At 37.5% G+C, this 27,179-nt stretch overlaps 1 protein-coding gene across 3 annotated transcripts in view; it reads left to right on the top strand.

Annotated features, from left to right (window-relative positions):
- The window catches only part of SLC12A1 (solute carrier family 12 member 1), a 142,522-nt gene that overhangs the window by 29,526 nt on the left and 85,817 nt on the right, over positions 1-27,179 (top strand). For all 3 annotated transcript variants that reach the window (XM_020976430.2, XM_020976370.2, XM_078151265.1), the window contains exons 8-14: positions 2,704-2,815; positions 6,178-6,305; positions 12,710-12,794; positions 16,655-16,806; positions 21,871-21,978; positions 22,291-22,414; positions 27,005-27,106. In XM_020976430.2, the coding sequence (XP_020832089.1) occupies positions 2,704-2,815; positions 6,178-6,305; positions 12,710-12,794; positions 16,655-16,806; positions 21,871-21,978; positions 22,291-22,414; positions 27,005-27,106 (811 nt within the window). The remainder of the gene's footprint in view (positions 1-2,703; positions 2,816-6,177; positions 6,306-12,709; positions 12,795-16,654; positions 16,807-21,870; positions 21,979-22,290; positions 22,415-27,004; positions 27,107-27,179) is intronic.

The raw sequence follows: 27,179 nt of genomic DNA, 5'->3' as shown, positions 1-27,179 counted from the left end.
CAGGCCCTCTTTGTTTCCTAGGGGCACTTCCAGCAGCATCTCACACACAAGGTCCACCTCCTCCTTCCCACCCCCCAGCCTCCTAGAGCCTGGCTCATTCTAGCTACTTGTACCTCTCACCATTCTCCCCACCCTTCTACCCCCACACCAGCTATTTCGCTTCTGGCTCTCATGTTTTACTTTCACACTCTATCTTGTAGTAAATAATTATTTGTGGTCATGTCATCTTCCCTACTAAGCTGTTAGTTCTGTGAGGCTTGAGACTAGGTCATATCCTTCATTGAAATCCCCAAGCTCCCCTAATACAGCGCCTTGCACGTAGTCAGTGCTCAATACATGTTTGCTGAGTGAATGAGTTATAATTGGTGCAGCCCATAAGAATTGTTAAGAAGGTGAGAGGGTGTGTGGATGACAGCAGATAACCACCTCCCTCCCTCACACGCAGACCTATGACACCATGGCAGAGGAGTAATATGCTTTTCGGAAGTATAATCTGAGGATGCCACAGGTTCCGGGCTACACAGGAGCACCTCAGAATTTCCCCACCTCCACCCTGACCTATAATTTCATTGGTACAGCAAGCTTCCAGTATGGAACCTCCCTCCACCAATACACATTGGCAACTCCTCTATAATTATAGTTTTAGAAATTTCTCAACCCCAAATTATAGAATTTGAGAGTAGAAAGGGATCTCAGTGGCCAGCTAGGCGAACCCATACACAAAAGGAATTTCTTCTATAATGTATCAGCCAAGTGATGGTCTAATCTCTACTTAAAGACCTCCATGGAGAGGAAACCTAAAATTTTTTGAGGCAGGAAATTCCACTTTGGGACAATTTTTGTGGTTGGGAAGTTTTTACTGACATCCAGCCTCAATTTGCTTCTTCCAGACTTCTACCCATTCCTCCTGGTTCCATCCTCTGAGGCCAAATAGAACTTGTTTAATCCCTCTTCCATGTAACATCACATATTGAAGACAGCTTTTACTTTACCCTTGAGTTTTCTTTTCTCTAGGCTAACATGTTCAATTCCTTCAAGTGATCCTCAAATGTCATGGACACAAGAACCTTCATCATCATCATTGCCTCCCTTGAAACACTCTGGCATATCAACATCCTTCTTAAACCCTGCACCAACAATTGAACATAATTTTCTAGACGAGGTCTGAAGAGTGCATAGTATAATGGGACTATTGCCTTCCTATTTCTAGATGCTTTGGCCTTCTTTAAGTAGCTCAAAATCAAGGTAGCCTTTTTGGCTGCCATATCATACTGCAACTCACATTCAGCTTGTAATTCACTAAAGACCCCAAATTATTTCCAGAAAAACTGCTATCTAACCATGCCTCCCTCCTCCTATTTCTATAAAGCTGGTCTTCTTGTACCCAGCTGCAAAATTTTACATTATCCCTAATGATTTCCATCTTTTAAAAATTAAGCCCAATGCTTTAACCTGTTAAGATCCTTTTGAATTATATGTCTTCTAGTGTGTTGACTATCCCTCCACACTTTGTGGCATTTATAAATTTGATGAATACACTATCTGTGTCTTTGTTCAAGTCATTGTTAAAAATTTAAACTGCACAGGGCCAAGCACAGATCTCTGGATACTCCATTGGTAACCTTCTTCCAAGTCGACATTGAATAATTAACAACCTCTCCTTGAATCCAGTTATCCAACAATTTCTGTATCTATCAGATTACATTATCATCTAACCCCTCTCTACCTTCTGCATGAGAATATAATGATATCCTTTATCAGAAGTTTTGCTAAAATCTAGGCAAATTATGTCCATAGCATTCCCCTCATGTACTGATATAAAAAACATAAACAAGATTATTCTGCATGGTGGCTCTTTTTAATCACTGCATTTCTGACTAATAATAATGATAATAATAATAGTTATGGCTATTATTTAGATAGTACTTTAAAGTTTGGAATTTTGATCACATACATTCTTCTGCTAAAAAAAAATCTTCAGTATCTCCCAATTGCCTTCAAAGTTAAGTATAAACTCATTTTCCTTACAGTCAAGGTTCATCATAAATTGACCATTTATCTTTCTAGTCTTATATTAATTCATCTCCATAAATTCCAGTGGAATTGCTCTACTCTTTATCCCTTACATGTGTGATTTACTCTCCCACCTCTGCTTTTGCTCACACAATTCCATGTACCTGGAACACTACCAGCCCTCACCCCGTTTGTCTATTACATTCCTTGAAGCCTGATTTAAATGCATAACCTTCATGAGGTCTCCCTTGAATCCCCCTTGAAGGTAATAACTTTTCCCTTCAATTTTCCTAGAACATTTTATTACCTCTCTAATGCACCTATTACTTGGTTTTAATCTATTATGGTTTTCTATAGTTGCTTCTTATCATCCTGCTAGAGTGTAAGCTTCATGAGGGAAGGGGATTTTGTCTTATCTGAATCTTATATTGCACCTAGTATAATGCTCTGAACACATTTTTTAACGTTTGTTCAATGAATGAATGAATTCTGGTGTGTATGTATTTTAAAAACTGACCCATTACTTTGTAGTCCTCCAGCACAGTCTTTGCACAAGACAGGATAAGAACAAATCCAGTTATTTTCTAAAATAGAGACAACAAAGCAATGACAAAGTAAGATCTATCCGTCTTCTCCTCATCCAAAAGACTTGCTTAAATTCAATGGTCTAATTTGAATTTCTTTTTCCAGGCACAAGTGATACTTCTCATTATCCTTCTCATTGCAATTGTAAATTTCTTCATTGGAACTGTCATTCCCTCCAATCAGGAGAAGAAATCCAGGGGTTTTTTTAATTACCAAGGTAAGTGCTGCTAAGACTTTCTGATTTTGAATGTTCCAGTTCTTTTTTATGAGCCACCATCATCCTATTTTGGGAACCGAGAACAAACATGAGTGAAGGTCAACTGATGTAAGTACACTGCAACCACTGTGAAACCACAGTACAATGCAAGCTTCTATGTTTCTTTCTTCCTGAAAAAAAATCCCTCAAAATATTTTACTCTACTATAGCTATAACAGCAAGCATTTAGATAGTGTTTTAAGATTTGCAAAGCACTTTACAAATACTTTTTAATTTGACCCTCACAACAACCCTGTGAGGTAGGTACTATTATTATTCCCATTTTATAGATGAGGAAACTGAGGCATAGAGAGACATTAAGTGACTTGCTCAGGGTCACACAGCTAATAAGTGTTTGAAGCTGGATTTGGATTTCTGATTCCGTCACTCTATCCACTGTGCCACCTAGCTACCATAATTTATTACACTGTCCTCTAAGGTCTTGTAACCATATTAGGGCACTAATCAGGTTTCCAAGCATAAAGAAATCACAAAATCTCTAAGTCAGAGGAACTGTCTAGAAGTCATCATAGTTCAACTTCCCACTCCATCTAGGAATCTTTTTGATAACATCTCTGATGGGTCTCCCTCTGGTTTTTCCTGAAAATCCTCCTGTGACAAGGAGCCTATATAAAACTGCAATCAAAGAAGCCTGCCACAGTATCATCATCGGTCATAAAGTTCATCCTTTCTCTTTCCTAACATCCAAATCTCTTTCACCAACTCCCAACTCACACATATCCATCCAGTCTTTCCCACCTGCCCATTCTTGCTTACTCAGGAATCTCTGTGCTAGCTGCATATGAACTATGGGCTGGAGGAATGAACATGGAGTCAGAGAACTTAGATCATAATCCTGGTTGTTCTACTTCCCATCTGGAGAACCTTGGGCAAGTCTTCCTGCTTCTACATGAATTTTGTCATCTGTACTAAGGGTGTTGGACTAGACGTTCTTTAAGGTTCCTTCTCATCTAAGATCTCTGTTCCTATGATCCTGGGACTTCTGTTTTCTCATTTTGTTATCATTTTTTCTTCCCTTTTTGCCCTGCTTCCCCCTGCCCCATTTACAATGTATATGAGCATAGGCATGCACATGTGTGCCTATGGGTGTATGTGTGAGTGTGCATGTTGAGAAACAAGAGTACTAGACCTGGAGTCAGGAGATCTGATACTTGCCCCCACCTACCTCAAAGGACTGTTGTTAGGATCAAGTGAAAGGGAAAATCCATTATATAAATGAGTTGTTATTTTATGTTTTCATACTCTCTCCTCCCTTTTTTTGTTTCTTGCACATCCGTTTTCCTTTCCTTATGTTCTGTTATTCTTTGTGCCTTCAGGAATTTTTCTCTGATTTCTTTTCATTTCTATTTTTATTTCTGCCTCTCCAGTTTCTTCTTTCTTTCTATTTTTCAATCTTTCTTTTTTTCTTCCCTTTTCTCCTTTACCATGCTCTATTTCCTTTCATTTTAATAATGAACTCAACTCCAGCTGTATTTAGGACAATTTGTGTAGTGATCATAATAAGATCATTTCTATAGTTCTTGGAGATAATTTTTCACACAAAAATTCTATGAAGTTCCAGTATTATTATACCTGTTTTATGGATGAGGAAACCAAGGTGCAGAAAGGATTAAATGACTTGCCCATAGTGACAAAGTCAGCTGAGACTCAAGCTCAGCTGTTTTGACTCTAAAATCATTGCTATTTTCCACCATATAATGGCAGGCTCTTATAATCTTATTCACTCTAGGGCAGAATACAATGTAAGGAAGCTTAAGGATCTTGGATCCTACCCAATGGGAAATTAGTCACTGAAGTAACAAGAAGATCTCATTAGAAGTTAGTCTTTGGCCATAAAATAGTCTCAGGTCATAAACCTCAAGGATATCATTGGAATGAGGTTTCAGCACATTTACAAATGTGTGTGTTAGGTATATCTGTGCATGTGTAAATGGACACATGAAGAGAAGCAGTGTAGTTTAGTGGCTAGAGAGCTGGGCCTTCTTAGGAGGAGCCAAGTTCAAGGCCTGCCTCTGACACATTCTGGCCATTTGACACTGAGCAAGTAATTTAACCTCAAGCAATTATCAGATAGTATAAATGACAGCACAGGTGCAATTAATTCAATTTAATTTTAATTATTTAATTTATTAAATTATTTTAATTATATTTAAATAATTGGAGAAATATAAATTGTTCATAGGTAGGCAGGACCAATATAATAAAAATGACAATTTCACCTAAACTAATTTATATATTCAATGCCATCCCAATTAAATTAGCAAAAAAATTATTTTACTGAATTAAAAAAATAATAACAGAATTTATCTGAAAGAAGAAAAAGTCATGAATATCAAAGGAACTAATGAAAAAAATGTAAAGGAAGGAAGTTTAGCAGTACCAGATCTTGAACTATATTATAAGGCAGTAATTATCAAAACTATCTGATACTGGCTAAGTAATAGAAAGGTAGATCAGTTTGGACATACAATTTTCAGCAACAAACAAATATAGTAATCTTGTATTTGACAAGTATAAAGACTTAAGTTTTGAGGATTAGAATTCATTATTTGGTAAAAAAAAATATTGGGAAAACTGAAAACAAATCTGCATTAGAAGAATGATTTTTCTCCCCAGGAGTTCCCTATACCTACAGTATGAATCTATGGGTCCAGTATTTTATACACACACACACACACACACACACACACACACACACACACACACACACACACAAACCCAGAAGTAAATGTGCAGATAGAGTATATATTAAACATTTACTATGTCCTAGGAACTGTGTAAGTGTTCTATCCCTTCCTAAGAGGCAGTGTCACATGGCAGAAAAAGCCACAAATTCAGTCAGGTGTCCTGGACCCAAATCCTGGCTCTCTTAGTTACTATATGAATGGCCTTTGGAAAGACATGGCACCTCTGTGGGCCACATTCTCCTTATTTGAAAAATTGGGGCTTGGCCTCTATCATCTCTAGGGACTCTTTTAGTTCCAAATTGCCTGATCTTTCTTTCTGTTCCTCAGGGACAAAAAAGTTAGGAAGCTTTAACCCTGGTGAAATCTGGCATTGCTGAGGTGTCAGAGGGGGATGGGGTATTTTCTGAGGACATAAACTGAGCAGAGTGATACGCTAAGTCATGGTCTCATGGCAAATATGATGTTCATTAAGAAATTGACCAAGTCCATCAAGCTCATTCTATTTTGGAGCTAGGAATTATACTAAGTCAGGCTTATAGACATAAAAGGCTTTTAAAATTCCCTAATCTTTGAAAACTATCCAAGTGATAAATTTACCTGTCATCTGTGTTGCAGCATCTATCTTTGCTGAAAACTTTGGACCAAGCTTCACAAAAGGAGAAGGCTTCTTCTCTGTCTTTGCCATATTTTTCCCAGCAGCTACTGGCATTCTTGCTGGAGCTAACATCTCTGGAGATTTGGAGGTAGGTTACCTTCTCTGCTTTGTAGTCCTAGGGTTGTGGGAGTAAGATACCAGATATTTAGTAATAAGAACACTATATACCATTTCAAGATAGAAATGATTGTGCAAAGTCACCTGGTTATTTTTAAATGATCTGGGATTTAATTGTTAATTTTCTATGCTACTTCTAATTCCCAGAATGACAAACCCTTTAGTCCTCTAGTGGGAAAGCTAAGGCATACTGAAGTTTTGATGAACCTACATTAATTAATTTTTAAAGTATAAAAAAACTTGTTAAATTTTGTTTCAATATTATTTTAAAAACTTATGCACTAATCATGAGCAAAGAAAAGAAAAAGTCTTTTATTTGTAGATATCATTTTAGTATACTTAGAAAACCCAGAGAATCAGCAAAGAATCTAACCAAAAAACTAATAATTTCAACAAGGATACAAAATGAATCCATTAAAATTTTTATCATTTCTATATAGTGCTAACAAAAACCAGGAATAAAAACAATAAAAGAAATTCCATTCAAAATAACCACAAAATATGCAAAATATCTGAAAGCTATCCTACCAACACACATAATATAAATAAGATTGTAAAAGTTCCTTTTTCTTTTTGGTGAGGTGATCAGGGTTAAGTGACTTACCCTGGGTCACACCGCTAGTAAGTGTCAAGTGTCTGAGGCTGGATTTGAACTCAGGTCCTCCTGACTCCAAGGCCAGACCTCTAACCACTGTACTGCCTAGCTCCCTCAAAAGTTCCTTTTTCTATAGAGATAATGGTAAACTTAAATAATTGGAGAAAGATTTGCTGTTCATGGCAAGGCAAATGTCAAGTAAAAATGACAATACTACACATAAATTAATGTGAAAAAGTACAAGTGAGGGGGCATAGCATGGTCAGCTTTCAAATTATATTTGATACTGATCAAAACACACTGGAACAGACTAGATAAGGAAGAAACAAAAATAATCAAAAATAGTATCCCAATGATTGGTAATACAAGAACATAAACTATTGGGAGAATAACTCCTTTTTTTTTGACAAGAACTGCTGGAACAATTGAAAAATACTTTGGCAAAAATTCAGTTTAGATCAACAGTTTACACCATATACCAAAATATGCTCAAACTGAATACGCAGCCTGAGTATAAAAGGTAATACCATAAAAATGTTAGAAAGGAATGAGAATATTTACCTTACCTACCTATGGTTAAGGGGAGAATTCTTTTTGTTTTTGTTTTTAATATTTATTTCTTTATTTTTAGTTTTCAACATTCACTTTTATAAGATTTTGAGTTTTCAATTTTCTTCCCCTTCTTCCCCTTACCCCTCCCCATGATGGCCTGCAATCTGATATAGGCCACACATGTACAATCATATTAAACATATTTTGACATTAGTCATGTTGTAAAGAAGAATTAGAAGCAAAGGGGAAAACCATGAGAAAGAAAAAAAATGGAAAACTAGTATGTTTCAATCTGCGTTCAGACTCCATAGTTCTTTCTCTGGATGTAGATAACATTTTCTATCATGAAACTTTTGGAGATGTCTTAGATCCTTGCATTGCTGAGAAGAGCTAATTCTATCAAAGTGTCTGTTACTGTGCACAACATTCTCCTGGTTCTGCTCACTTCACTCAACATCAGTCCATACAAGTCTTTCCAGGTTTTTCTGAAGTCTGCTTGCTCATCATTTCTTATAGCACAATAATATCCCATTACATTCATATACCACAACTTGTTCAGCCATTCACCAATTGATGGGTACCCCCTCAATTTTCAGTTCTTTGCCACCACAGAAAAAGCTGCTATAAATATTTTTGTACATGTGGGTCCTTTTCCCATTTGTATGATCTCTTTGGGATACAACCCTAGAAGCGCTATTGCTGGATCAAAGGGTATGCTCAATTTTATAGCCCTTTGGGTATACTTCCAAATTGCTCTCCAAAATGGTTAGATCAATTCACAACTTCACCAACAATGCATGAATGTTCCAATTTTCCCACATCTTCTCCAACATTTATTATTTTCTTGTTTTGTCACGTTAGCTAATCTGATGGTTATGATGTGGTACCTCAGAATTATTTTGACTTGCATTTCCCTAATCAATAGTGATTTAGAGCGTTTTTTTTTTGTATAACTATAGGTAGCTTTAATTTCTTCATCTGAAAACGGCCTGTTCCTATCCTTTGACCATTTATCAACTGGAGAATGACTTGTGTTCTTATAAATTTGACTTAGTTCTCTATATATTTTAGAAATAAGGTCCTTGTCGGAGACACTGGTTGTAAAAAATTCTTTCCCAGTTTTCTGCTTCCCTCATAATCTTGGTTGTATTGGCTTTGTTTGTGCAAAAAATTCAATTTAATGTAATCAAAATTATCCATTTTGCATTTCATTATGTTCTTTATCTCTTTTTGGTCATAAATTCTTCTGTTCTCCATAAATTTGACAGGCAAGCTATTCCTTGCTCTCCCAGTTTGTTTCTAGTATCAGCCTTTATATTTAAATCTGTACTTGCTTTGACTTTATTTTGGTATATGGTGTAAGATGTCAGATTATGCCTAGTTTCTGCCATACTCTTTTCCAGTTTTCCCAGCAGTTTTTGTCAAATAGCGAGTTGTTATAACAGAAGCTGGGGTCTTTGGGTTTATCAAACAGTAGATTACTAGAATTCTTAACTATGTAAAGGATGGGAGAGATCATAATAATAAATATATAATTTTTACTATATAAATTTGAAAATAAGTAAATTTGAAAAATTAACTACATAAATTTGCACAAATATTATCAGTGGAGGTAGAACTAGAAAGGGAAATAGAATTTTAAAAATTGATTCAAGTACCACTGATAAAGGCCTGATATCCAAAATATATAGGGATTTTAAGGAAATATGTAACACCAATAGATATTTCCCAGTATTTAAGTGGCCAAAGGGAATAAGAATTGCAAATTTTAAATGGCTACATGAAACCATACCCCAAACCACTAGCAGAAAGAGAAATTCAAATTAAGAGAAATTCAAGGTTTCACTTCACACCATGCAAATCGGCAAATATGGCAAAAGATGATGGAAACAATAAATGTGGGAGAAATGTGGGAAGATGGGCATAGTGGTACACCATTGATGAGGACGTGAAAGGGTCCAATGAATCTGCATGTCAGTTTATAATTACGCAATGAAAATGGTTAAGTTGTCTATACTCTTTGACCCAGTGATCCTACCCCAAAGAAATAAAAAACTGAAATAAAACCCCAATAGATACCAGAATATTCATAGCAGCACTCTTTGGGTTGGCAAGGAACTCTAAACAAAGTAGAGGCCCATCAGTTGTGGAATGACTGAAAAAAAAAGATGATACATGAATATAATGGAATATTAATATGCAGTAAAAAATAACAAATACAAGAAATGAGAAAAACATGGGAAGAGTTAAATGAAGTGATTCAGAGTGAAATAAGCAGAACAAAGAGAATATACACAATGTAAATGAAAATATCATTGAAATTTGATACTTAAAGAACCAATTATAATTGAAAGGCATATAATGAAATATTCCTCCCCATTCATGGCATTACATACAGGTGATGGACTAGTAGTGCAAAATATTATATATATTGTCTGGTATGGTTATTTGTATCAGGTGGTTTTGCTTAAGTGTTTTGTCATAAAGGAGGATTCAGTTGGGAGTGGGAAGTTGGAGAGGGTTGAAATGATAGTACTGTAGAGGCAGAAAGAATCAATAAAACATTTTTTTAAATATCCCAGCATAAGCTTATATTTATCTTCCCCTCCAACATTCTTTCTTGCAGTGATTCCTTAGAGCAGTCCTAGATTTGAATTTTGAGGGAATGGATTTGTTTTTGCCAGTGAAGTTCTTTAACACTGTCACACTATGCCCTCAGGATGTAGCATGGGGACCTTCACCTTCTTTTGTGTCATGGATCCCTTTGATCTGAAACCTATGGGTTCCTCAGAATAACATTTTTAAATGCATAAAATAAAATATGGTGTTACAAAAGAAATCAGTTCCATTAAAATACAGTTGTCAAAACTTTTTAAAAACCAAGATGTTTGTTTGTTTAAAAACCTCTGCTCTTGAAGCTGCCAACAATGTGCCATGGGCCAGTGATCCTTTGTCTGAATGTATCTCCTAAGCCCAGTATACTGCCTGGCACATGGCAACCAGTGTCTAAATAATGCCTGTTGATTGAATGCAGTAGCAGAACCATCCCGTAAGACAAATCTGAATTCAGTAAAGAGAAAATATGAATAATAGTAATGGTAACAATAATTATATTTACATAGCTCTTTACAATTTTCTAAGGCCTGTCATTTATACTAATTGAATTGGTCCCCTAAAAGAATACTGTGAAGTAGCCCTTATTATCTTCAGGACTAAGAGGCATGCCATGAAGACATAGGCAAAATAGTATAATAAGCTGAACTGTGACTTTATGGCAAGTGTGACCTTCACTAGGAAATCAGGCAAATTCAAATTAGTAAAGATGAGCAAAGTAGGGGTCTGAGAATTTAAGTGGTCTGCCGAAGGTCATACAGCTAAGAAATTGAGCTAGAATCTAAACTCAGGTCGTCTGATACCAAGTCCAGTGCGCTGTCCAGGGTCAAAGTACTGTTAATGACTGTGGTTTCACACAATAAAAGTAATAGGAAATAATAGGGGTGTCAACTGTGAAAAGGACTGATAAGTGGGCTCCAGTTTATAGCCATTACATCCATAAAACTCCCTTGAAGCAGGTAGCTGGTGGCAGAGTGGGAATATTCTGTGCCACACCATATATTCCCTTTACTCCAATTCAATTCAAGGAATATTTATCAGATGCTTATTATAGGCAAGGCTGGGCACTCAGATCAAAGCCCCTCCCCCCTTACAAAACAGTTCTTGTCACGAAGGAGCTTTCACTCTTCTACAGAATACAAGGAAAAGAGTGAATAATTTGAAGAGAAAGAGGACACTAATGAGAGGGATGAGGAAAGGCATCCTGGCACCTAAGATGAGCTGTGAAGGAAGCTGAGGACTCTAAAAGGCATTTCAGTCGCATCAGAAAGCCTGTACAAATGCACTGAGGCAGGAGATGGAGATTGAGTTCAGGGTACAGTAAGTAGGACCATTTGGCTAAAATATTGTTGTGTAGCCATTTTTCAGTTGTGTCTAGCTCTTCATGACCCCATTTGGGGTTTTCTTGGCAAAGATACTAGAGTGGTTTGCCATTTCCTCCTCCAGCTCATTTTACAGATGAAGAAACTGAGGTGAACAGAGTTAAGTGACTTGTCAAGGGTCATACAGCTAGTAAGTGCCTGAGGCTGGATTTAAACTCAGGAAGATAAGTATTCCTGACTTCAGGCCTGTCACTCTATCCACTGTGTCATCTAGCTGCTCTTGGCTAAGAGTAGATTAAATTAGTCAGGAGAAGTAATTGAAGTCAGATTGTAAAGGGCTTTAAATGGCAGGATGAAGAATTTGATTTTGTCCTAGTGGTAATAGCAAACCACTGGAAATTTTTGAGCAAGAGAATGACATAGTCAGAAAATTATTTTGGCCCCCTAGGAGTATACATTCTATTAGGAGAGACAACATGTACCTATATAAGACATTCAAAACATGCAAAAAATAAATAAAATGTAATTTTTAAGGGGCATGCATTGGCAGCTGGCTGGGAGAGAGAGAAAGAAATCAGCAAAGGCTTTATGAAGGAATATACATAGATTTTAGTGCATGGAAACTCTGAAGAACAAAGCAGGACTCTTACTGCACAATTATTGTAAGCCATCTTTAAAATTAAAGAAACTTCATAGGGATCCAAGGTGGCATGTAGCTACTAAGGACTAGCTGAATACCAGTCACAAATGAGAGTTTGGTCTCATGTTCCAGGCAAAAATAGGGTCAGCCAAAGATTACAACGACCTGGCTCTGTAAAAAGTACATGCTGTTATATTCAGGCCCATCAAAATTTTCGAGGGGTGTGCCCAGTGTCTTGGAGTAATGCCGATATGATTTTTATACTAGCTTAGTTTTGCTCCTTTATAGACCTCTTTGCCACATGTATTATGTAAGACACAGCTTCTTGTCCCAGCATGTTGAGACTTCTGCCTTTTCCCACACAAATTGAACCAGCCTAACCATTTTTTTTCAAAACCTCACCATCATTTTGTGTCTTAGGATCATGGGGTTTAATAAAAGCCTTTGACATGTGAAAAAATACTTTGGCACCTGAGCAGAAAATGAAAATATCCCCCATCCTCAGAGCTTGCTACTTTTGTCAGTTGGTTGGTTTTTCTGGAATCAAGATACAGGCTGTTTTGCAGATTTGCAAAGACAGAATAAACTCCAGATGATCTCATTTCCTCACTTTATATCACTCTCCTTTCATCCTACCTTTTTTCCCCTTCAAGGACCCACAAGACGCCATCCCCAGAGGAACAATGCTGGCCATTTTTGTCACCACTATTGCCTACCTAGCGGTTGCTATTTGTGTAGGTAAGTAACAGCAATAATAGCTAAAATTCATGTGGTGCTTTGAGGTTTACCAAGGGTTTTATACACATTATCTTGATTGCTCTTCACAACAGCCTAGTAAAGTGAGTGTTATTATCTTCTCCATTTTTACAATAGAGGAAAATAAGGCTTCTAGAGATTAAGTGAACTTAAGTTCCTCCCTGGTGACACAGTAATAGAGGTCAGATTCAAGACTTCCTGCCTCCAAGTCCAATGCTGCTTCCATTATACCAGTTTATGCACCAACCCTCAAATTATTCTCAAGGCTTATTTGAGTCTCCTATGCTTCCTGTCATGCTTGGGCTGCAGAGGATAAAGCTCTCAAAATCTGCAAAATTATTGAAAGCTACTGAGTTTTTATATTGCAAAAAATCTTCCTCCCATTATTATAATCCTGGTGTCTTAGTGTTTTGATTATAATTGTCATAGTTGAAAAGAAACAGACAGACAGATAGCTAGACAGATAGTAAATAAACAGGCAGGCAGAAAGGTGGATAGTTATAGGTACTTATTAGTACTATTTCATATTATTATATATGTCTGTATGTAGACATATGTGTCCACATTTTCATACATATATATATATATATATATATGTATGGGGAACGGTGTGTGTACATACATATATGTGTGTATCTATTTATCTATCTTATTGTCTATACTAGAGAGCTTAGTTTTGCTTCTTCAGACGTTGACTCCAAGACCACTAGGAGAGGCATTAAGGGATTTAGGTTTGCTTTCACTGCCATCAAACACTCCTGAATAGAGCCTATGTGAGAATATCTGGGAAAAGGCAGAGTAACTGGGGGTTGAGGGAATAGTGGGATTGTAGGAGGGCATGGAATTGGACCTAATGGCTCATCCTAGCACTGCTTTCTTTAAAGAGGAAATCTCACTATGGCCACTTGGCTGAGAATCAGAAATTGACCCAGCCCCCATCAGTGTAGGAGACCTGCTCTCATGGCTGGCAGGATTTCGTGACTCTTCCCGCTGTGGCAGCACCTGTTGTTTTTATCCTATCACTCACTGGTAGTACTTAATGTGCAGGAGGCAGAAATCATATTCTTTGCTTAGGAAAAAATTAATGAGGGGGGATGGTTGTTGAGGACCCAAAAAAAAAATTCACCAAAAGCTAAAGATGCTATAGAACCCTGACTGAGCAGCTCTTAGAAAACTCCTGAATTTTATTCCTTCCCTGTTTGCTTCAAAAGAGTAGTAGGAGAGTTTATTCCCCTTAGTTTGACCTCAACAAAAAAAAAGAGAGAGAGATGAAACAGGTTGACTTCTATACAGTCACAAACAGAAATTTTTGTACCACAAACCACATCCAGAATAAGCTGAATGAATTTTGAATTCTGCCCTCATGTAGGTAGGTGGCTAGGTGGTGATGGAATGGGGTAGAAAGAGACCCTCAGATACTAGATAAAAGTCATTGCTGGGGAAGCTGCCTTGTGATAGGTAGGAAAGAGGGAGATAATGGAAGAAATAGAGATAAGACCTCCCCCAGCTACCCATTTGGTAGCTTTCTATTTTAACCATACTTACTAGCCAGGTACAAAGCCCTGCTGCTTCTGGGCTACTAAGTAAATGCTACTAGAGCCCTTTAAATTCAACACCCTGGGGCAAAGAGCCCATCATCCCACCCTGGTAATGTCTGCTAACCGCCTTTCCTAAATAACTGTTTTAGGGATGGGGAGGTTTGCTGAATATTCAGATGTCTTCAAGCAGCTAATGGTACAGTGGATGAGGCCTTTGGGCAAGTCACAACCTCTGTTTCAGTTTCCTCCACTGTAAAATGGGGGTAATAATAGCACCTTTTTCACATCATAGTAGGTACTAAATAAATGCTTATTCCTGTTCCCTTCCACTTCCAGAAAAGGCATTGTTATGGTATTGGGGAGCTTCTATGACTTTTTCTTCTTTTTAAAAATAACAAAAAACAAAAAGATATTTGAATGTTATGTTTTTCAGAAATGAGTTTCCTTTTTAACTTAATTAGAAAAGTCAAGAATGAGGTCCTTTATCAAAGATACGGACCACGTCATAGATGTCCCAGGATCTCTGAACTGGAAGGGACTTCATAGGCTATTTAGCCCAATCCACACTTGAACTAGAATCCTCTTACAACAAGACCTACACATCATCATCTGGCCTTTAATTGAAGGCATCTGGGGGAGGTGTGTGGGGCTCCTGAGGTAGTCTATTCCACTTTGGTAGAACTCCAAATATTACTCACATCAAGACTAAATCTATTTCTCTCAAATTTCCATCTCTTGCTCCTATTTCTACTCTTTGGAGTCAAAACCAGTATGTCCAATCACTCTTCCACATGGCAGCTTTTAAATATTTTTTAAAAAGGCATCATGTCTCCCTACTAACTCTTCACTATGCCAAACATCTCCAATTCTTTGGATGAATCATTCAGCGGCCTGGCTTTAAAATCCTCTACCATCTGGATGTTTTCTAGCTTATCCCATGTCATTAGGAATGGCTCCAGCACCAGCCAGACTAACCCTAAATGCCACATTTTCCCATGAGCCTCTGGGGTAATGTGTATCCCTTGCATTTTTCTCATGGAGGGAGGAGGAACAGTGTAGAGCAATGGTAGATTATTCCTGGAAAATGCATAAGGATCTAGAGCCATAAAAATATTTCTGGACTGCTTTGCTAATGTTTCATGATTTTAGAGCATGAAAGAATCCTAGAAAAGTATCCCAGTCTTCCCATTTTGCAGGAAACTGAGGCTCAGAAAGGTTAAATGAATACCTAAGGTGGCATGGGCTGCAAGCGGCAGAGCAAGGGTTTGAACTCAGGACCTCTGACTCTGAACCCAATGCTCCTGTCTAGTGTACCCACACTGCATGGGGTGGTTTTCTAACAACTAGTAGGGTTCCTAACAATTAGAAGGGTGCAGCAATGGAATGAATACCACTTTAGCTATGTTGGTGCTTAAGAACAGTGACACTATAGTGTTTTTATCATTCTTAATCAAACAATTTCAAACCAGTTAGAATAAAATCCTCCATATGGTTGCCTTCTCTTCTCTAAATCTCTCCCAACCCTGAGGACTTGGCATTCTTCATCTAAGAATGAGAAGTCCCCACTGGGTCAAAGAACTGAGTATCTATCTGCTGGCCATTTCCCAGAAATGAGAAATCAAAGATGCCCAGTGAATAAGGCAGGAAATTCGATGTTTATTTTCAAGAGCTCCTTTCTTTAAAAGGGTTCAAAGAATTTTATAGCTATTATTTATTATGGGGGAGGAGAGGAAAAAAAAGAAGCATAAGACATAGTCTCAGCCCTCCAGGAGCATAAAATTTAGTTCAAGAAACAAGAAACTGATACATTAAAATTAAACTAATGATGCAATACAGCAAAGGATATAAATATGGACCAAATGAGTAGCACAGACTGAATGAATGAATGAACAAATTAATGAAAAGAATATATGAATTGCTTCCTCTGTAATGAGCGCTGTGCAAAGTATCAGGAATACAAATACAAAAGTGAGCTGGTCCCTGCTCTCAAACAGTTTATAATTTAAGGGGAAAGACAACACATATAGTGGAATGGAGGCTGTGAAGGGATTTGGGGTCTGGAAAGTCCCATAGATGGTGAGACAATATGATAGTCAATTGGCACACTCTTTCCAGAGTCAAAAGTAATGTGTTCTAAAGGAAGGGGAAGTCAGTGTTGGGTGGGAATTTTCAGGAAGTTTTTGTAGAGGACAAAAGATCTGAACAGGCCAGGTCATATCCCAGAAATAGAAAAGAATACCTCTTCAATGGACCTCAACTGGATAGGATTTTTTAAAAATTAAGTATTCCCTTTCCTTTCCACAGGAGCCTGTGTTGTCCGAGATGCCACTGGAAATGTGAATGACACAATCATCTCTGGGATGAACTGTAATGGCTCAGCAGCCTGTGGTCTGGGCTACGATTTTTCCAGATGTTTAAACCAAAACTGTCCATATGGTCTAATGAACAACTTCCAGGTTTGAATTTTTATTTTAAAATTTTTGTTGTCCTTGACTGATTGGACTTCAGTTGCCTTAGTTCAATGTAGCTGTTAAGATTTGTATTCAGAAACAGTTAGTCTATGATTCAAGCTTGCCTAAAAGAACTGTTCTTATTAACTCTGAGTACCAGCCAGTACCAGAGTTATGAAGAGTCTCTAGGTAGGCAAGTCATTTTAGATAATAGGAATTCAAACTAGGTGAAATCTTAGAGATCATCTAATCCAAGGCTTTTACTTTTTGGATGAGGAATATCACAAAATAAGTAGAAGTGTCAGGATTTTTACTCAATTCTTCTGACTCCAAACTTAATATTTGGAACAGCCCTCCATCTTCAATTCCAATTCACTGGTGGTGGGAAACTCCCCAGAGAATCTGGGCTGTACTGGAGAAGACTGGGACCCCAACAGGGCTTTGGGACCAATATGACTTACCCAAAGCTTCTCTGATCTGTATTCAAAGCAGATCTCCCAGGGAAGGTCAAGAACTCAGAAGCAGTTAAGTGTGTGATCTCAGAACCACCAATATCCACATACTCATTCCTGGGGTTACCTTGGGAATTCTAAGGTCAGATGGGGAGAAGAAGACCTAGAATCTGGGGAAATGCAGACTACGTAGGCCCCACAGAACAGTGACACTGAGTAGCATTTACTAAGGGAGGTGGAACTTGGTAAATTCCTTCTATTATTCTTTGTAGTAAACTACAAGGTAGGAGGGAGGGGGAGGGGATGAAGGCAGTTTATGTGTATCCTTTCTTTTTAATTTTTTTTCTTTTTATTTTGGACAAATACTAAAACTTAAATACACAATAGAGAAAAGCAAAGAGGGATACTATAAACTCAAATATTGAAAGTTAAATACAAAATAAGAAAAGGAAAAAAAGCATGTCGTGCATAGCAGAACATAAGAGAGGATTCAAAATACATAGTAATAAATTTCCATTTCAAGAAATCCTATATAATTAATACTACGAATTATGTTGAGAGCAGTCCATCTTTTCTTTGCTTCCTTGTAGGTTTTCTTTTGTTATCTGCAGTGCACTTTTTACTTTGTTCTTTTTTCCCTTTCCTTTCCGCCTCCCCCACAAGGCTACAATTATGTGTTTCCTTTCTTATAGATTTGATACAGCTAGAACATATATCACATAGTATGTTGGCTATTTCCCCATGTTGTTGTCCTAAGCAAAAATGACAAGATAGTTCACAATGTAGAGAGACTTAGAGCACACCAAAGAAAGAACTGGGCTCAATCATAACATTTTTATCTAAACACTTCAACGCAAATTCAGAGGCATTGTTTACTTGCCTTCACATTTTAAAAAGTGCTTCACCCAATGTCACCAAATATTTAAGATTTGAAATTATTTGCCAAACGCCCACTTATAAATCCACTATATACAATACAGAACATAAAACAAGTAATTATAAAGTCAGTCTCTTTAGGAATTTATAGTCTAAGATATCCCATAATGACAGTGAAATTAAGGATGCACAAAGATTATTAAAATATATAAATTAAATTTTTTGCATCCAAACAATAGAATTTAAGCCCATTTAGTGTGGTAGTAAGAGAATCAGAAATAAAGGGAATTGGATAATGGGATAGATGATCCCATCGCCACTACCTCTTTTTTTTTTAAAGTGAAAGGGAGGAGAACAGCCAAGTTATATGATTTATTTCATTGATATGGGAAACTCTTAGTGTGGAAACTCCCTCCACCAATGCCATAAGTCTTCAACTTAGAAATAATCATAGATTTCAACTCCAAGGGACCTCAGAGGTCATCCAATTCAGTTCACTAATTGCAAGATAAGAATAATGATGCTCAGAGAAATTACGTGACATTATTACACAGTTACTAAGAGTCAGGGGAAGAATTTGAACAGATTCTACTAAATTCTAATTTCAACCCTCTGTCCAATGGGCCAGCTAACTTTTAATCTTAGAGAGTGCCTGGAGGCATGGATAGTGACTTTCCCAATGGTCACAAAACTAGTATGTCTCCAACCCAGGTCTTTCTTAATCCAAATTTGCTTCTTTACTATCTGCTAAGCCACATTTCCTCTCTTCTAATTAAAGAAGGCTTCAGGGATTGAGGGGGGAAGGCATAATGTTTCAAGGAGTGGAAGACATTCTGAAGATCGGCTATAGCTTTGGAAAAGCCTGTGAGATGACAGACTAGAATAAGAAGGAATGTCTGAGAGTCTTCACAGGCATAGGCAAAAGGGGTTAGAAACAAAAATAATTATCCCAAGAGGCTGGCCAAAGGAGAATTTCTTATCAGTCAACTCTTAATGAATCTATTATCTATTAGAATTGTCCAACAAGAAAAAACAAATTAGCTTGAACAAAGGTATTAGCTGCAAAACTGGCCTTAACTGGGCAGGATCTCATCTTGCATCAGACCCAAAACCACTGTTCAGTAAATACAGAGGAAATAATGAAATATTGAATAACTGAATGATGAAATAGAAAATATTCTTCCATGGGCATGAAGAAGAGAGACTGAAATACAAACATTTTAACATTATAATTCTATTCCCAAAGCCTTATTCAAATGCCATATTTTGTTAGAATGAACTTCCTATCATCTAAGAAAACTCAAATATACCAAAGAGAGGAAAGAACTAGGAAAAAAAAATCCTGGAAGCTTTTGAAATGAGGAAAAGAAAAAAAAACTATTCAGAAGCCATTTGCCAAGAAAATGGAGTTCTAGGAAGTGCAAAGAGCAACATTTATCTTAGGATCTGATTTTTTTTAATTGATGACATAAATCCTGTTTTTTTACATCTATTTGGTGAGCTTCCCTAGTCACCCTTCCCTTACTGTTGATGAGAATTGAACACACACACAAATGTGTGTGTGTGTGTGTGTGTGTGTGTGTGTGTGTGTGTGTGTATTCTAAAAGTCTTAGTGTAGTTTTAAACTAAAATTTTTGCATTTTCTCACAGGGTTGTAAAGGAATACCTACAAGCACAATTTAAATTAGTTGTTATAATCATCACTATATGTTTCATGTATCTGTAGAATGAAGCACCTGAATTTCTTTGCTATTTTGTACTTTTCCCACTGTTTTGGGGGGAAAGTCCAGACATCATCTTGGCCAAATTTAAGGGAAGAAGTTTTGTCCCTCTAGGTCAATAAGAAAAACTACTGGGAGATGTGGGGAGGGAAGGACTGAACATAAAAATCTTGTACCAAATCTTGTACTATAATTTAGCCAAACATTGACTCTTCTAGCTTTCAGAGGGATACCTTGCCCCATATCCATTTCCGATCATGGCCTAGCGTCTCCCTCTACCTTCTCTCTCCTATCTTTGAGTCATTTCTCTGTCTTTGCCAGTATCCTGAATGTATTCACTAGTCAGTCATTGGGAAAAGTTTGGATTCACTTCTGGTTCTAATTAGGTCTATACTAGGGTCCTGTCCACAATGACTTCATCAAAAAGCCCTAAAAAGCCCTCCTTTCTTTTCCTGTTTCCAACCATGTGTCTCCTTTCCAATCTCATACCAAACTGTTTTCTCAGTGGAAGGTATCTTCAGTCATCCAAGATAATAGATGTACCTTTCTGATATGGTGTTGTATGGATTTTTTTTATTCTTTTGGATTAATCTTACATTATTTATTCCAACTGTTGTTGTTTTTAGCCTGGTCTCCATATCTCAACTAGGCTAGAAATTCGGTGGCCACCCATGGGCCCAATTCTAATATTGATTGACATGGGGTTTTAACCTGCTCCATTTTTCTTACCCGAGTCAGTTCAGAGGGACTCAACCATGATGCTAGACTTAATACAGATACCCCAATCAGCTCTTCCCCTACTACAGCTCAGAACTCCTGAACTCAAGAAATCTACCAACCTCAGCCTCCTCCAGTAGCAGGGATTACAGATGTCCATCACTATGCCTGGTCTATTTATTCCTCTTTGGGCTGGAGACCCCTTTCCTTCTCTTAGGCTGTTATCATTCCTCACTTGGTTCCTGAGATATTTAGGTTTCTCTAGAATCTGCTGGTCTAGATATAGACATTTTTCTTTTCTTAAATGCACCCAAGACAATAGTTTGGTTCTTTTCCTAACCCTAGGTCAGGAAAGGGTCAAATGTTCATTGAAGAATAATAGATAGGGCAGATCTGTAACCTTGAATGACTGGAAGTAGCCTCAACTGGAAAAACCAATTTGATTGGAGATTGGACAAGGGACACAAGGTTGAAAACAGGGAAATAAAGGGAGATTTAAGGGCTTTTTTTGTTAGAGTCATGTGGATGGGGCTCTAGTATAAAACTATGAGCCAGAAATGAAGAAGCCAGGCTTCAACTAATGGTTAGTGAATATAACATACTCAGGCTGTTGGCACAGACAAACAAATAAGTCAAAGACAAGAAAAGGACTTCTCAGGTAGGAAAGATGATAGACGAAGACAGTAGGCCAAGATCAAAAACAGATATGGAGAAAGGCATCTTATGGAAGTTGTGCTAGTCAATGTCTGACTAGATTATGGCTATTTTAATGCAAGACTTTCCAGTAACCCATTTCTTTGCTATTTTGTACTTTTCCCACTGTTTTGGGGGGAAAAGTCCAGCCATTATCTTGGCCAAACTTAAGGGAAGAAGTTTTGTCCCTCTAGGTCAGGAAATCCCAGAGAAGAATGAATAGCCCAGAAACTAGGTGAGGACTAGTGGTAGTGAAAGAGAGGAGGGACCCCCAACCCAAATAGATCAGGAGAGGGACCTTAGAAACGATTAAGTCTAATCCTCTCATTTTACATATGTGGAAATGAGGCTTAGAGAGATTAAGAAACATTTCTGAGGCCGCAAGTGTGGAAAATATTGGAACCCAGCTCCTTTGAGTCCCCAGTCCAGCATTCTTTGCACAATTCTAGGCTCCCTGCATCTGGTGATCTGAGCCACCCCATCCCTGGTCCCCAAGACAGTGAGAAAAGTATAACGAGAACAGATTGGGAGCAACATCCACCTACAGAAGCAGTCCCCTTCTTCCAGAAGTATTAACCTTATCCTTACCTGAGCGTTTGTTCTCTCTAAAGGTAATGAGCATGGTCTCAGGATTTGCACCCTTAATCACGGCTGGGATCTTCTCTGCAACTCTCTCCTCTGCTCTGGCCTCTCTTGTCAGTGCACCAAAAGTTTTCCAGGTACTGTATCCCCAGAAACATGATTTTCTTCTCTTTGATTTCTCTCTACGTGTATCCAGCTGAAACGCTTATTCTCACTAGCAATCATTTTCAGAAACATTTTAATGTTTGCATCTGGCCCAAGTGCTCTATCTGCCACATATTCAAGATAGATGCAAATAATATAAAGGATGATAAACTACAGATGCTAACCAGTGCTACAGTATTGTACATCACTTAATCTTTCCAAAAATCTCCTTGTTTAAGAGTCACTTCTGGGTAATGACTATGTGCAGATATAAATGACTGATTTCTCTCCTTTTTCTCCATCAGGCTCTTTGCAAGGACAATATCTACAAAGGTCTTCATTTTTTTGCAAAAGGATATGGGAAAAACAATGAACCTCTAAGAGGATATATTCTCACCTTCATTATTGCCATGGCATTCATTCTGATTGGTTAGTGGGTTTCTTGGTAACACTAAAAGTCAAGGAACACTTTTGAGTATGCATTTGCCTTTATTTCCAGATTTGGAAAGGTAGTTTGAGGTAAAGTAGCATGGTTGAGTGGAAAGAACATTGGCTTTGTAGGCAGAGAACCTGTGTTCAAATCTTGCCTCTGAGGTTTACTACCTGTGTGACCTTGTGCAAATCACTCAACCTGGGCTTTGGTATTCTTATCTGTAAAATAAGAAGGTAGACTCGATAGTTTTAAATCTATGTTTGTTTTCTACCCTACTTTGGTATGTGAAGCTTGCTTAGGAAGGAAATGAGAAAGTATGGAATTTACATAGAACCAAGGAGACATCTGGTGACCTTTTGAGCCTGAGAGAGTACAATGACTTGGCCTTATGACTCTACTCATGTGACTCCTAATATTAAACTCTGAATCACAGAGTCTCAGAGTTGGAAGGATCTCAGAGAACATACCTGACTAAGAATCCTCTATACCATACGCAGAATGTGGTCATCCACATTTATGGCTTGAGAACTTCCAGAGAAGAGAAACCCCCTACAGCTTGAGACAGTCCATTCCACATTTGAATAGTTCATTAGGAAGATTTTCCTCTCAATTTTGATTGATTCTGTTGCCCATTATTTTTTTCTTATTTAAAAAAAGGCCCAGATTCCACTTACATGTGGCAAAAATGAAAACTCATTGAAAGTAGGGACTGTATTTGGTTTTTATCCATTGGGCTACATGTAAGGGTACAGATTGGGATACACCTTTATCTCAAATGTAGCACAATTATTTGCATTAATATGTGCTTAACAGATTTTTGGTGAATTTAATTGAATTGAATCTATGTAACTATGTCTTGGAAGTGGGCAAATGAGTGTCAAAATCTGCACCTGATTACCTTCCCTTACTAAGCAAAATCCCCATTTGGGTCAAACTCACCAGCTCCAGCCTGGATCTCCTTGCTCTACCGTAAGCTATGTTACCATTAGGGTCCCAGTGTGTGTGACAAAGCATTGGCAATGTGGGCTGTAAGAAGCCCTGGCACCTGCACATGTTTACAACATGCAGAACAAACCATTCCTACCTATGACATAATTTAATTAACAGACCTAGTCCCATCACTCTCCCACTGAAGAGGAATTTAACCATAATTACCAAATCTTTACAAGATCACCAAGGATTAGGCAAATATTGCTCTTTCAGATTTCTAGATCAAAGAACAACCTCAAAGAACAAAGTATAGCAATGCCTCACTTACCTGGCATTCTTGGGCTTATTTTCCATGTAAGTAATTTTTCCATATAATTGAAGCTGAATTCTTTAAGTGTCAGATTTAATTTTCATTACTTCATGGAAATCTGTCTAGAACGCAGGACATCCTCCACTACCTCCTTAAGCAGCACCCACTGAATGAACATCTTTTAACTTTTTTGATGACTAAAAGCCATCCTCATCACCATCGACTTCTAATATGTTACAATACGGTACTTTGTCTGTTGTTCCTTTGGTTTTTGGTGTATTCATCAGCAGACTGCCTTGTAAAGCACTGCCTTTTCTAATTTCCTCCTATTTTCCTATGGTCTTAGAAATGACAAGAGCAACATTATTGGAATTGTATGTAACCTGGGCTAATAAGCTCTAATGAAGGCCCTCGATCTTCCTGATTCCTACAAAAGCATTCCTACAAAATATACCAAAGTCCATGGGCTTTGTGACAGTTATTCCAGAGTCTTGGCAACATTTAAAATCCTATCATAACCTTCTGCTTCTTGCCTGTGGTCCAAATGGCAGCCATTGCCAGAAGTCTTACTTCTAGATAAATGAGGAGTCACTGAATGATATTGCCTATATCATATGTACCATGACAGGGTTGAGATTAAGACCTATATTTCCTCTCATTTCAAACCGACTGAATGTTTTGGCCCCAGATATACAAGTAACCCAGAGGAATATATGCCATACAGGGCTCTATAGTGATATAGAATAAGATACGATCTGCATCTAAGTTTTCTTAAAGCCAGGACCAATAGAATTGAGATATGTTCAGGTACATACTGTATATATTTAATAACAGTCTCCATAGGTAAGGGAGAATACTGACAATATACTTTCAAGTTTAAACTGCATTATTAACATTTTCTCCATTGCTTTCTTAAGTCTAGACAATCAACAAAACAATAAACCAAATCCTAATGATTTTTAGCATTTGCTGATTTCTGAGGTGTAAATGTTCACGTTGAAAATTTAATAACCTGTTCTGATGAGCTGGTTACAGCTGATTCCAGCACAGCCACGGGTATGCTCAGAGATCTCTCTGACTGGGAGAGCCTGGTTTCCTGGTATAGAAATCATTTATCAAAAAGGTCTGCATGAAGGTTTTTAAGATTTATGCTTTACCTAGTGCATTATCAAATTGCACTAAAGAAAAGATGGGCTTTTCTTAGTGTACCCACCTTTGAGATACACTGTGAAATAGGTCACTTGTCTGCAACTCCAGTCTTCTCTTTCTCTATTGTTTTCATTCCCTTCACAGTCCTCCTTCACCCAGCTTTTTGTGCTTCTAATGATCTCTCCCTTTGTCAAAAATTAAACTTTAAAAATTAAAGCTTTAAGAACTTAAAGCTTTAAAAATTAAACTTCAAAAATCTTGGACTAATTGGGATTGTTCTTATATTAGTCAGTTATACTTTAATGCAAATTGAAAGCAATGAGTTGCATTTCCCAAGAGTATTTTTGTTTTAAGATTTCCCCCTATCCCAACCTCAACTGTGAAACAAAAGGCATTGCCAATTGTTCAGTTCAGTTCAACAAGAATTATTTGCCAAGTGCCTACTATATGTCAGGCACTGTACAGGATGGGGATACGCAGATTAAAATGAAAACAGTTCTTGACCTGAAGGAGTTTACATTTAAAAAATTAATCCTAAAGAATTAAATTAAAATTCTAAAAAATTAGAAGCATCAATGAGCAAGTAGGGAAAATGTTTGGGGGAGGCAGTGAGACTTCCCGGAGCTTCTGAAATCATACTCTGATTAATGTCAGTCCTGTGTTTATACAAAGCCATACCCAAATCCATTATATATATCCACTACATCAGGGGTTCTTACCCTAAGGTCTGTGAACTTTTCTAAAAAAATTTTTGATAGCTATAATTCAATACAATTGGTTTCCTTTGTATTCTTATGTATTTTATTTAATGCATTTAAGAACATCATTCTGTGAAGGTATCCATAGACTCCAACAGACTGCCTCAGGTGATGAGCCCCTGAATGAGATAGCTAATATATCATTAAAGTTCCTCCTCCCCCTCCATGGTTGGGGCTTCATGATAAGCAGTTTGGTATAGTGGAACAAACACTAAGCTGAGAATTAAGAGAACTGGGTTCTAGCACTTTGTATACATGTGTCCCAGTGGACAAGACACCTCCCCTCTTGGGACCTTACCTTTGTAGGGCCAGCACTTAGCATAGTGCCTGGAACAGAGTAGAATTTAATAAATTCTTTTTGACTGATTGATGGGAATAATAATAATAGCTATCATTTATATAGGACTTTAAGGTTGCAAAGTGCTTTGCATATGTTATCAAGAGCTAGAATTTATATAGATATCCAAATAATAACAAATATGTATATAGCACTTTAAGGTTTGCAAAGCACTTTATGAATAACATTCCATTTTATTTGCATAACAACCCTGGGAGGGAGGTGCTATTAGGATCCCCATTTTACAGATGGGGAAACTGAGGCAAAAATGTTTAAGTGACTTGCCCAGAATTACATAGCTATTAAGCGTTTGAGGCCAGATTTGAACTCTAGTCTTCCTAACTCTAGGCACAGCATTGTATCCACTGTGTCACCCGTCTGTCTCATAATTTAGACTATGTGACATTTAAGGCCCCTTTTATATTTGATTTAATAAAGCATCTACTATATGCAAGATACCATTCTTGATCCGAGGGACATAAAGATAAAAATCAATAATTTATTAAGCATTTGCTTGGCTTCAAGGGACTTATAGCTAATATTCTATGAATATTTTATTGACAGGAAAAGTGTACAAATCACTTGGGCCATTTCTCCATACTGTGGTCCTTTTTATGCAACTTACATAGAGTATCTACATAGTTCGAGTAGGAGCTTGCTCAAAGTAGTCCAGGAGAGAAAGAAGACAGGGGTGAGATGATGCTTAATTTCAGAGAGAAATTTTAAAGAGAACAGAATAGCTGAATACTTTTGCCATGTGATTCCTTCAGAAACTTAAGTGAAGGTTTCATCTGTTTTGCCCTTCAGTCCTCTTCTCAATCCCACCTGTAATTTGCATTGGGATAAAATTCTCTACTGCCCCACCTGCCTGTTGGCTGGATTTTTTCTTGCCCACTACTCTATAAATTTAAGATCCAGTTGATTATAGACTTCCAGCAAATAATACAGCCCTGAAGAAAAACCACCAACTCCTTAAATTTTGATAGAAGCCAGCTATGCCATCAATATCTAAACAAGGTCATGTTTCTAGGTTATAATAGTTGTTCAGTCCTAGATTTCATCCTTCATATGTTAGTATCTGATTGTGTTTTTTCTTCCACAGCGGAACTGAATATCATTGCTCCCATCATCTCCAACTTCTTCTTGGCTTCATATGCACTTATTAACTTCTCCTGTTTTCATGCATCTTATGCAAAATCTCCAGGTAAGTTGTGTTTGATATTTCAGAATGAACCAAAGAACTGGAAAACCCTTTGTTCGTCATCTATCCTGTTCCT

This window comes from Phascolarctos cinereus, unplaced genomic scaffold (assembly GCF_003287225.1).
Source record: "Phascolarctos cinereus isolate Bilbo 61053 unplaced genomic scaffold, phaCin_HiC Scaffold_3;HRSCAF=262, whole genome shotgun sequence".
Taxonomy (NCBI): Eukaryota; Metazoa; Chordata; class Mammalia; order Diprotodontia; family Phascolarctidae; genus Phascolarctos; species Phascolarctos cinereus.
This window is presented reverse-complemented; position numbering and strand designations above follow the sequence as displayed.